Source organism: Nerophis ophidion, linkage group LG09 (assembly GCF_033978795.1).
Source record: "Nerophis ophidion isolate RoL-2023_Sa linkage group LG09, RoL_Noph_v1.0, whole genome shotgun sequence".
Taxonomy (NCBI): Eukaryota; Metazoa; Chordata; class Actinopteri; order Syngnathiformes; family Syngnathidae; genus Nerophis; species Nerophis ophidion.
The window spans coordinates 70,130,359-70,143,303 of record NC_084619.1 but is presented as its reverse complement, the minus strand read 5'-3'; the positions used below and the strand labels follow the sequence as shown (position 1 = coordinate 70,143,303).

At 44.8% G+C, this 12,945-nt stretch overlaps 1 protein-coding gene across 1 annotated transcript in view; it reads right to left on the bottom strand.

Moving 5' to 3' along the window:
- The window catches only part of pgbd5 (piggyBac transposable element derived 5), a 51,132-nt gene extending 39,424 nt beyond the window's left edge, over positions 1–11,708 (bottom strand). The window contains exon 1 of the mRNA XM_061911686.1: positions 11,163–11,708. Coding sequence (XP_061767670.1) covers positions 11,163–11,538 — 376 coding nt within the window. The 5' untranslated portion in view covers positions 11,539–11,708. The remainder of the gene's footprint in view (positions 1–11,162) is intronic.
- Between the last annotated feature and the right edge of the window lie 1,237 nt (positions 11,709–12,945).

Below are 12,945 nucleotides of genomic sequence, written 5' to 3'. Positions count from 1 at the left end.
TCTTTTATTTTTCCATATTTAACGTATTGTGTTGAAATTTGGGGAAATGTTTATAAAACAAACATAGACCCAATCATAAAACTTCAAAAAAGGGTCATTTGAATAATACACAAAGCCTGCTACTATGAACATACCAATCCATTATTTATGAGTTCAAATGTGTTAAAATTTTCAGACATGGTGTTTTTAAAAACCATGGAAATTATGTTTCGAGTAAAGAACAACAGCCTTCCAGCTTGTATTCTCAGGCTATTTCATTTAAGAGGAGAAAACTATAATTTACGGGGGATATCGATTTTTGAAATAGGTAAAGCGAGAACAAATAAAAAAGACTTTGCAGCATCGCGTGGACGTCGGGGGCGGTGCCTCTGGATTGGCAGACCGGGGTGGTGGTTCCTCTCTTTAAGAAGGGGGACCGAAGGGTGTGTTCCAACTATCGTGGAATCACACTCCTCAGCCTTCCCGGTAAGGTTTATTCAGGTGTACTGGAGAGGAGGCTACGTCGGATAGTCGAACCTCGGATTCAGGAGGAACAGTGTGGTTTTCGTCCTGGTCGTGGAACTGTGGACCAGCTCTATACTCTCGGCAGGGTTCTTGAGGGTGCATGGGAGTTTGCCCAACCAGTCTACATGTGCTTTGTGGACTTGGAGAAGGCATTGGACCGTGTCCCTCGGGAAGTCCTGTGGGGAGTGCTCAGAGAGTATGGGGTATCGGACTGTCTTATTGTGGCGGTCCGCTCCCTGTATGATCAGTGCCAGAGCTTGGTCCGCATTGCCGGCAGTAAGTCGGACACATTTCCAGTGAGGGTTGGACTCCGCCAAGGCTGTCCTTTGTCACCGATTCTGTTCATAACTTTTATGGACAGAATTTCTAGGCGCAGTCAAGGCGTTGAGGGGTTCCGGTTTGGTAACCGCAGGATTAGGTCTCTGCTTTTTGCAGATGATGTGGTCCTGATGGCTTCATCTGACCGGGATCTTCAGCTCTCGCTGGATCGGTTCGCAGCCGAGTGTGAAGCGACCGGAATGAGAATCAGCACCTCCAAGTCCGAGTCCATGGTTCTCGCCCGGAAAAGGGTGGAGTGCCATCTCCGGGTTGGGGAGGAGACCCTGCCCCAAGTGGAGGAGTTCAAGTACCTAAGAGTCTTGTTCACGAGTGAGGGAAGAGTGGATCGTGAGATCGACAGGCGGATCGGTGCGGCGTCTTCAGTAATGCGGACGTTGTACCGATCCGTTGTGGTGAAGAAGGAGCTGAGCCGGAAGGCAAAGCTCTCAATTTACCGGTCGATCTACGTTCCCATCCTCACCTATGGTCATGAGCTTTGGGTCATGACCGAAAGGATAAGATCCCGGGTACAAGCGGCCCAAATGAGTTTCCAGGTCTCTCCCTTAGAGATAGGGTGAGAAGCTCTGCCATCCGGGAGGAACTCAAAGTAAAGCCGCTGCTCCTCCACATCGAGAGGAGCCAGATGAGGTGGTTCGGGCATCTGGTCAGGATGCCACCCGAACGCCTCCCTAGGGAGGTGTTTAGGGCACGTCCAACCGGTAGGAGGCCACGGGGAAGACCCAGGACACGTTGGGAAGACTATGTCTCCCGGCTGGCCTGGGAACGCCTCGGGATCCCCCGGGAAGAGCTAGACGAAGTGGCTGGGGAGAGGGAAGTCTGGGTTTCCCTGCTTAGGCTGTTGCCCCCACGACCCGACCTCGGATAAGCGGAAGATGGTGGATGGATGATGGATGGAGAACAAATATAAAATACAAATGTATTACAGTTTTAGGAGTTAAACGGTGGAACAAGCTCAGTGATGAGCTGAAAACATGCACTTCTTTGGTAAGGTTGAAGAAAACATTGAAAGGTGAAATAATTTAAAATGATAAAATATAGTCACAATTGCTTTCATCCCATTGATTTTTGATTTTTTTTTTTTTTTTTTAACGTTGATGTTCCAGGCAATCTAATCTTCTGTGAAGGTATAGGATAGGCAAATATAAGCTTTGGCTTCAGCCTATTCCTTTTTTGGTCATTCGTTTTCTTTTCTTTCGTGTGTAAATGTGCATAATTGTATACATATAACATGTACTGTAAAACTGATCACACAAAATGGTTGATTGATTTGATTGATTATATGACCGAAATATACTTATTTCATATATAACTATAGTTTTATTTTGATAAACAATCCTAAATGAATCTTTCAGCACATACACAATCTATAGTTATACATTAATAAAGATGGGGAAAAAAACACGCTGCTAGTAAACGGCGCATACAACAACAAACGTGGCTGTAGATGCGAAGTTAAATCATGAAATGCCACCTTACCCGAGCAAAAACGATGCATATTTATCCAAGAGAGTCATGATACTACCGTCCATGACCCAGACACACACAAAGAAGTTGTAGACCTCCATGCTTCTACAAGTTTTAATCTCTTTTCTCATGTAGAATGATGTCCGGAGCACCGTAGTCCCACACATTTAGGAACGCGACAGACGTTTAATCCTTGATATCACTCGACCAATCTTTTTTTGACAAAGTATAGGGATCTATTCCATTATATAGTTTGATGTTTTGCAGGAAGATTTAAGGATCTTTTGTACTCTGCTCCAACATCCATAATGGCGTGGTCGACCACCGCTGGTCTTTACTTCCGGTAAGAAGTCAGGCATGGGAATACAAGCAATATTCTCCACTTTGTTGGTCCTAGCATCCGTCTGACTGACCACACCCACAGCACTTGTACAAACACACACACACACCTGCTGCTTATCACCTGGTCAAACAGTATCAGGATGCAAAACATCCTGGACTCACTCCTGGTTTCACTTTCTAATAATTGCTCCATGGTGTGATTTACCAAGACAGATTGTTATTGGATCCAAGACGTCATAAAAAAGTGGGTCAAAACCCGCAAAAGTTAAGGTTATTTTGCCACCAAAAATAGACTAATACAAAAAGATATTGTAATATTTCACATATTGATAGTTTTCCTCTCGTTTGAACACGCTACTGTATAAATTGACGTGTGTGGTTATAGACGACCACAACGTAATTTCACCTAATTGGGTTAAAAATATGTTTTTGCAAACCAGTAATTATAATCCGCAAATGTGCCGTTGTTGAGTGTCGGTGCTGTCTAGAGCTCGACAGAGTCACCGTGTAATACTCTTCCATATCAGTAGGTGCCAGCAGGCAGCCAATTGTTTTGTAGATGTGGTGAGCATGGTTTGTTGTGATCACAATATGGCAGTGTGCAGGTAAAACGGTATCTAATGCTTAAACCAAAAATAAACAAAAGGTGAGTTCCCCTATGGTATTGAAGCTTAATGAAGGCTATGCAAAAACGAAACTAAAACTGAACTGGCTCCAAAGTAAACAAAAACAGAATGCTGGACAACAGCAAAGACTTACTGTGGAGCAGAGACAGCGTCCACAAAGTACATCCGAACATGACATGACAATCGACAACGTCCACACAAAGAAGGATAAAAACTACTTGAATATTCTTGATTGCTAAAACAAAGCAGGTTCGGGGAATGGCGCTCAAAAGACATAAAACTGCTACAGGAAAACACCAACAAAACCGGAAAAGCCACCAAAATAGGAGCATGAGTGCCGCTAAGAAAACGCAATTAAAGCTTACGGACAGCTAAGGAAAACGGAGCTAAAACTGACCTGGCTGCAAAGTAAACAAAAACAGAATGCTGGACGACAGCAAAGACTTACAGCGTGTGGAGCAGACAGCGTCCACAAAGTACATCCGAACATGACATGACAATCAACAATGTCCACACAAAGAAGGATAAAAACAACTGAAATATTCTTGATTGCCAAAACAAAGCAGATGCGGGGAATAGAGCTCAAAGGAAAACATGAAACCGCTACAGGAAAACACCAACAAAACTAGAACAGCCACCAAAATAGAAGCATGAGTGCCGCTAAGAAAAGGCAATTAAAGCTTATGGACGGCTATGCAAAACGAAGCTAAAACTGAACTGGCTGCAAAGTAAACAAAAACAGAATGCTGGACGACAGCAAAGACTTACAGCGTGTGGAGCAGACAGCGTCCACAAAGTACATCCGAACATGACATGACAATCAACAATGTCCACACAAAGAAGGATAAAAACAACTGAAATATTCTTGATTGCTAAAACAAAGCAGGTAAGGGGAATAGCGCTCAAAGGGAAACATGAAACCGCTACAGGAAAACACCAACAAAACTGGAAAAGCCACCAAAATAGGAGCATGAGTGCCGCTAAGAAAAGGCAATTAAAGCTTACGGACAGCTAGGCAAAACGGAGCTAAAACTGAACTGGCTGCAAAGTAAACAAAAACAGAATGCTGGACGACAGCAAAGACTTACAGCGTGTGGAGCAGACGGCGTCCACAAAGTACATCCGAACATGACATGACAATCAACAATGTCCACACAAAGAAGGATAAAAACAACTGAAATATTCTTGATTGCCAAAACAAAGCAGACGCGGGGAATAGCGCTCAAAGGAAAATATGAAACCGCTACAGGAAAACACCAACAAAACTGGAACAGCCACCAAAATAGGAGCATGAGTGCCGCTAAGAAAAGGCAATTAAAGCTTATGGACGGCTATGCAAAACGAAGCTAAAACTGAACTGGCTGCAAAGTAAACAAAAACAGAATGCTGGACGACAGCAAAGACTTACAGCGTGTGGAGCAGACGGCGTCCACAAAGTACATCCGAACATGACATGACAATCAACAATGTCCACACAAAGAAGGATAAAAACAACTGAAATATTCTTGATTGCCAAAACAAAGCAGATGCGGGGAATAGCGCTCAAAGGAAAACATGAAACCGCTACAGGAAAACACCAACAAAACTGGAACAGCCACCAAAATAGGAGCATGAGTGCCGCTAAGAAAAGGCAATTAAAGCTTATGGACGGCTATGCAAAACGAAGCTAAAACTGAACTGGCTGCAAAGTAAACAAAAACAGAATGCTGGACGACAGCAAAGACTTACAGCGTGTGGAGCAGACAGCGTCCACAAAGTACATCCGAACATGACATGACAATCAACAACGTCCACACAAAGAAGGATAAAAACTACTTGAATATTCTTGATTGCTAAAACGAAGCAGGTTCGGGGAATGGCGCTCAAAAGACATAAAACTGCTACAGGAAAACACCAACAAAACCGGAACAGCCACCAAAATAGGAGCATGAGTGCCGCTAAGAAAAAGCAATTAAAGCTTACGGACGGCTATGCAAAACGGAGCTAAAACTGAACTGGCTGCAAAGTAAACAAAAACAGAATGCTGGACGACAGCAAAGACTTACAGCGTCCACAAAGTACATCCGAACACGACATGACAATCAACAATGTCCACACAAAGAAGGATAAAAACAACCGAGATGTTCTTGATTGCTAAAACAAAGCAGGTGCGGGGAATAGCGCTCAAAGGAAAACATGAAACCGCTACAGGAAAACACCAACAAAACCGGAAAAGCCACCAAAATAGGAGCATGAGAGCCGCTAAGAAAAAGCAATTAAAGCTTACGGACAGCTATGCAAAACGGAGCTAAAACTGAACTGGCTGCAAAGTAAACAAAAACAGAATGCTGGACGACAGCAAAGACTTACAGCGTGTGGAGCAGACAGCGTCCACAAAGTACATCCAAACATGACATGACAATCAACAACAAAATAGGAGCGCAAGACAAGAAGTAAAACAATACACACAGGAAAACACCAACAAATTCAAAGTAAGTCAGGGTGTGAATTGACAGGTGGTGACAGCACTTTGAGACAAGAGCTATAGTGATGCATGCTTGGTTTTGCTTTAAAGTCACATCCAACAATTGCGACAACGACTTTTTGCTGTCAATGTCGGCTGCTGAGGTTAATTTTTTAAATGATTTCTGCTGGTGGTGGGCACTCCGGATTTTTTCCAATTAAAAAAAATGTGCATTGGCTCAAAAAAAAAATGTTGAACAACACTGACCTAAAGTACACCATTTTATGATGGAGCTGGTGCAAGTCATTCTGTCACCACACAAATCATGCAGATTGTCTCAATGAAACGCCATCTCTAATACATGCATACGGTACATACGTACATACATATATTGTACATACATGTGTACATACTGTACAGACATCATACTTTGATGTACTTTGAGTCCTGGGCATAAGTGCATCCAGCAGTGGAGGCTCCTCTATGGGGAGCATGTCTTTGGTGGTGGGAGGGGCCTATCCCCAGGTGCATGTCTTTGGAGGTGGGAGGGGCCTATCCCCAGGTGCATGTCTTTGGAGGTGGGAGGGGCCTATCCCAAGGTGCATGTCTTTGGAGGTGGGAGGGGCCTATCCCCAGGTGCATGTCTTTGGAAGTGGGAGGGGCCTATCCCTAGGTGCATGTGTTTGGAGGTGGGAGGGGCCTATCCCAAGGTGCATGTCTTTGGAGGTCGGAGGGGCCTATCCCCTGGTGCATGTCTTTGGAAGTGGGAGAAAGCCGGAGTACCCGGAGGGAACCCACGCAGTCACGGGGAGAACATGCAAACTCCACACAGAAAGATCCCGAGCCCGGGATTGAACCCAGGACTACTCAGGACCTTCGTATTGTGAAGCAGACGCACTAACCCCTCTGGCATCATGAAGCCCCGAATTAAGTATGCACTTTGTATTTACACTTTTCTTGTAAAGTCATTTTCTCGATATACTGGATATATCGCGGGTTTGTTTCTGTGCGATGTAGGAATTGACTAAATGGTGATATTGGAGTATACCTTCTCACGCAGTTGCTTTTGGCTGCGGGCATTACATTTCAGGTGTTTCTCATGCTTTCTTGTCTCTGTGAGAAGCAGAGACGTAAAACAAGCGCACCTTTTTATATACGTCACGCGTGCAACGTCATACGCCCTCACGGAGCAGAGAGGTAGCAGCATGGGTAACAGCTGCGATGCTAACAGCTTGGTGCGAGTGGTAATAGGAGAGAAAAAAGGTGCCAATCGGGTAACAAATGAAGGAAGAATTAATTCCCGAGAAAAACAGCAGGGGGTCCAACGTCTGGCTTCAAGCGGGAAGATGTTGAACAGACAAGTGTAATATGTCAAGTACGCGGCAAAAGCGTTGCTACAAAAAGTAGCACCACTGCTAATTTGCAGCATCATTTGAAAAGTCACCCGCTAGAGAATAAGGAGTGCTTGAAACTCAGCATGCCAACATCTCCATTCGGTGCCAAACCCACAAAATGCCGAGGCAACCATTTCCACATCAACACCGTATGAAAAAACTAGTCAGCAGAAGGAGTTAACATCTGCAGGAACCTACCACATAGCAAAGGACATACACTACTTAATATGTAGCTCATTTTTTTTGACACTTATTGAAATATCTTGTGTGACATCATGCACATAAGTGCACTTTATTTATTTCAAACTATTGTAGTGGCGTTCTGTACAAAAAGTGCACTTTAATTCAGTGTTGTTTTGATACGTCATCTTAGTGACATCATGCACAAAAGTGCACTAATAGCTTGTTTTAAAATGTCTGACAATCTTGCACTTTTTGTTTTGGAAATGACATGAATGTTTGTGCCATCTGTGCCAATAACGGTTTCATAAATACACTTTTAGTTGTGATTTGCCTCTCTGTGTGAAAGTTTAAAAGTAACATATTTTAATGTAGTATGAAGAAGAATACTGCTGTCATTATATGTATCAAGTGTTCATTCAAGGCTAAGGCAAAATATCCAGATATATATGGTGTATCGTGACATGGCCTAAAAATATCCAAATATTAGCAAAAAGCCATATCGTCCAGCCATATATATATATATATATATATACACACATATATATATACATATACATATATATATATATATATATATATGTATATATATATATATATATATATATATATATATATATATATATATATATACACACACACACACACACACACACACACACACGTCATTTTGGTATCTTGGAGCATTCAGAGTTCCTTTCACTGGAACTAAGGGGGCAAGCCCAAGTCATGAAAACCAACACCACACCATAATTCCTCCTCCACCAAATTTCACACTCGTCACAATGCAGTCCAAAATGTAGCTTTCTCCGGACAACCTCCAAACCCAAGACTGGTCCATCAGATTGCCAGATGGAAAAGTGTGATTCGTCACTCAAGAGAAAGCGTCGCCACTTTTTGAGAGTCCAGTGGTGACGTGCTTTACACCACTGCATCCCACGCTTTGCATTGGACTTGCTGATGCAGGTCTTAGATCAGGGGTGCCCACACTTTTTCTGCAGGCGAGCTACTTTTCAATTGACCAACTCGAGGGGATCTACCTCATTTATATATATCATTTATATTTATTTATTTATGAAAGAGACATTTTTGTAAACAAGTTAAATGTGTTTAATGATAATACAAGCATGTGTAACACATATAGATGTCTTTCTTTCACAAAGACAAGAATATAAGTTGGTGTATTACCTGATTCTGATGACTTGCATTGATTGGAATCAGACAGTAATGATGATAACGCCCACATTTTCAAATGGAGGAGAAAAAAAGTTGTCCTTTCTGTACAATACCACATGAAAGTGGTTGGTTTTTGGCATCTAATTCATCCAGCTTCCATACACTTTACAAGAAAAACATTGGCGGCAAATTCCGTAGCTTGCTTGATTGACATTCACGGCACCCGAGGGTCTTGTGAGATGACGCTGGCTGCTGCCAGTTCATTATTATGAAAAAATGACAGAGAGGAAGGCGAGAAACACTTTTTATTTCAACAGACTTTCGCGCCGTCCCTTCCGTCAAAACTCTAAAGGCCGACTGCACATTTCCTATCTTCACAATAAAAGCCCTGCTTCATGCTGCCTGGCTAACAAAATAAGAGTCTCGGAAAGCTGGCGTGCACAAGTGATGTGCACGCCAGGTTTCTGAGGGATCGCTTGTGCACGCCAGTTTTCCGAGACTCTGTATTTAGTTAGCGCAGGCAGCATGAAGCAGGGCTTTTATTGTGAAGATAGGAAATGTGCAGTCGGCCTTTAGAGTTTTGACGGAAGGTACGGCGCGAGAGTCTGTTGAAATAAAAAGTGTTTCTCGCCTTCCTCTCGGTCATATTTTCATAATAATGATCTTGCAGCAGCCAGCGTCATCTCACAAGACCCTCCGGTACCGTGAATGTCATTTAAGTGACGTCTTGGTGAAGATTGATGATCACTAATTTTTAGGTTTTTTTTTTTTAAAAGCCTGGCTGGAGATCGACTGACACACCCCCCGCGGTCGACTGGTAGCTCGCGATCGACGTAATGGGCACCCCTGTCTTAGATAAAGCTGATCGGCCATGGAAACCCATTCCATGAAGCTACCTGCGTACTGTACGTGGGCTAATCTGAAGGTCACATGCAGTTTGGAGCTCTGTAGCAACCGACTGTGTAGGAAGTCTTTGCACTATGCTGACCTCTCTGTCAGTTTACGTGGCCTACAACTCGGCGGCTGAGTTGCTATTGTTCCCAAAAGCTTCACATTTCTTGTAATAAAATTGACTTCGGAAAATTTAGGAGCGAGGAAATTTCTCGACTGAATTTGTTGCACAGGCGGCATCCTAGGACAGCTCCACGCTGAAAATCACTGAGAGCGGCCCATTCTGGAATTGATACACCGGGCCAAGTGATTAGGACACCTGATTCTCATCATTTGGATGGGTGGCCAAATACTTCAAATACTTTTGGCAATATATATATATATATATATTTATATGTGTGTGTGTGTGTGTGTGTGTATACATATATATATATATATATATATATATATATGTGTGTATATATATAAATACATACACACACACACACACACACACATATGTACGTACCTACCTACATACCTGCATGCTTACATGCATGTGTGTGTATATATTTATATATATATATATATATATATATATATATATGTATATATATGTGTGTGTGTGTGTGTGTATATATATATATGGTGCCAAAAGTATTTGGCCACCCACCCAAATGATGAGTATCAGGTGCCCTAATCACAGGTGTATCAGATCAAGCACTTAGTCATGAAGACTGTTTCTACAAATTGTAATACATTGGGGCGGCATAGCTAGGTTGGTAGAGCGGCCGTGCCAGCAACTTGAGGGTTGCAGGTTCGATTCCCGCTTCAGCCATCCTCGTCACTGCCGTTGTGTCCTTGGGCAAAACACTTTACCCACCTGCTCCCAGTGCCACCCACACTGGTTTAAATGTAACTTAGATATTGGCTTTCACCATGTAAAGCGCTTTGAGTCACTTGAGGAAAGCGCTATATAAATATAATTCACTTCACAAACATTTGTGAAAGAATGGGCCGCTCTCAGTGATTTCCAGCGTGGAACTGTCACAGGATGCCAACCGGTGCAACAAATCCAGTCGTGAAATCTCCTCGCTCCAGCGGGCCTTTTTCAATATCTCCCTTATTCCGAGCTCTCAGGTTTGGCAAGTATGACAGTGGCAGAGGGGTTAGTGCGTCCGCCTCGCAATACGAAGCTCCTGCAGTCCTGGGTTCAAATCCAGGCTGGGGATCTTTCTGTGTGGAGTTTGCATGTTCTCCCCGTGAATGCGTGGGTTCCCTCCGGGTACTCCGGCTTCCTCCCACCTCCGAAGACATGCACCTGGGGATAGGCCCCTCCCACCTCCAAAGACATGCACCTGGAGATAGGTTGATTGGCAACACTAAAATTGGCACTAGTGTGTGAATGTGAGTGTGAATGTTGTCTGTCTATCTGTGTTGGCCCTGCGATGAGGTGGCGACTTGTCCAGGGTGTACCCCGCCTTCCGCCCGATTGTAGCTGAGATAGGCGCCAGCGCCCCCCGCGACCCCAAAAAGGGAATAAGCGGTAGAAAATGGATGGACATACATGCATACTGTACATACATACATACATACATATTGTATAAACATGCATACTGTACATACATACATACATACATATTGTATAAACATGCATATACTGTACATACAACAATTAGGGCTGCAGTGTCATCCTGCTCCACACACACACACACACACACACACACACACACACACACAGCAAAATGAGCTATATCAGCCATTGTGTGCAGTGTGGTCACCATAAAACGTGACAAGGGACCTTCTTCCCCATGCCTCACCCACCGTAAGAGCCTTTACACGGCGGCACGGTGACATCCTGCAGGGTCTCCGTCCAGCCCTCCTCCTCCGCTTGGCTGCGGGACAGAGAGCCGGGCGGACCCGGGCTGCCACCCCCTGCCACCCCGCCGAGCGAGCTCTCCCTGTCGCCTCGTCTCTGGTGGTGGTGGTGGTGGTGGTGGTGGTGCTGATGGTGACGGTGCTCCTCGCCCACCTCGGCCATGGAGTTGTCCGAGTCCGAGTCCCCGGAGGTGCTGTAGAAGGGGTTGTCGCTGCTGTCATCCCCGGACTCGCCGAACACGTCGTCGGATATCTGCAGGCTCTCGTAGCGGGAGCGGGCCGCCTCCAGGAGGGACAGCGCCTTCCGGCCGCACTCCGCCATCGCTCTCTCTGCGCTGGTGACGACGCCGACCCCTCCCTGTCCTCTCCGCCGCAGAAGTAGTCACGATCTCGGACTAAAACAACACCTTCCTGTCGGCACCTGCCTCAGATCCTGGACGGAGGATTCTGCAACATCTCCGCCCCCTGGCGACCACTGCCGTGTGGTGCGTTCACTGAAGCTGGGAAGTCCGAGTCACGCCACACCGAGTCTAATTTAACAGTCCTCGAACTGTACTAATAATACCACTACTGCAATCCCCTGTAAAAATAGTAATAATCCAAATTCCTCCATCGCTCCAAGAAAAGCGCTTTTCGTATCACAGGGACTGGATTGTGGGATTTCCCAAGTGTGTGTGAATGCGTCACTATACAGCTTGCCGGGAGCTGCAGCGCCTGACAGTCCAGGCCTGCTCAGATTTATACTCTCATATAAAAGAGGCTGGGATTTAACATTTGCGATGATTCATTCATTTGTCACATGCTTCAAATAAAAGATGGCAACCTAACAATTCGAGATGCTACCTCAGTAGAAGCATTTAAGTCTCACCTTAAAACTTATTTGTATACTCTAGCCCAGGGGTAGGGAACCTATGGCTCTAGAGCCAGATGTGAAGTGAAGTGAATTATATTTATATAGCGCTTTTCTCAAGTGACTCAAAGCGCTTTACATAGTGACACCCAATATCTAAGTTACATTTTAAACCAGTGTGGGTGGCACTGGGAGCAGGTGGGTAATTTTACTAATTACGTATAAAATACTACACGGTCTAGCTCCAGCCTATCTTGCCGATTGTATTGTACCATATGTCCCGGCAAGAAATCTGCCTTCAAAAGACTCCGGCTTATTAGTGATTCTTAGAGCCCAAAAAAAGTCTGCGGGCTATAGAGCGTTTTCCGTTCGGGCTCCAGTTCGAGATGCTACCTCAGTAGAAGCATTTAAGTCTCACCTTAAAACTCATCTGTATACTCTAGCCTTTAAATAGACCTCCTTTTTAGACCAGTTGATCTGCCGCTTCTTTTCTTTCCCCTATGTCCCCCCCTCCCTTGTGGAGGGGGTACGGTCCGATAACCATGGATGAAGTACTGGCTGTCCAGAGTCGAGACCCATGATGGACCGCTCGCCTGTATCGGTTGGGGACATCTCTACGCTGCTGATCCGCCTCCGCTTGAGATGGTTTCCTGTGGACGGGACTCTCGCTGCTGTCTTGGATCCGCTTGAACTGAACTCTCGCGGCTGTGTTGGCGCCACTATGGATTGATCTTTCATAGTATCATGTTAGACCCGCTCGACATCCATTGCTTTCGGTCCCCTAGAGAGGGGGGGGTTGCCCACATCTGAGGTCCTCTCCAAGGTTTCTCATAGTCAGCATTGTCACTGGCGTCCCACTGGATGTGAATTCTCCCTGCC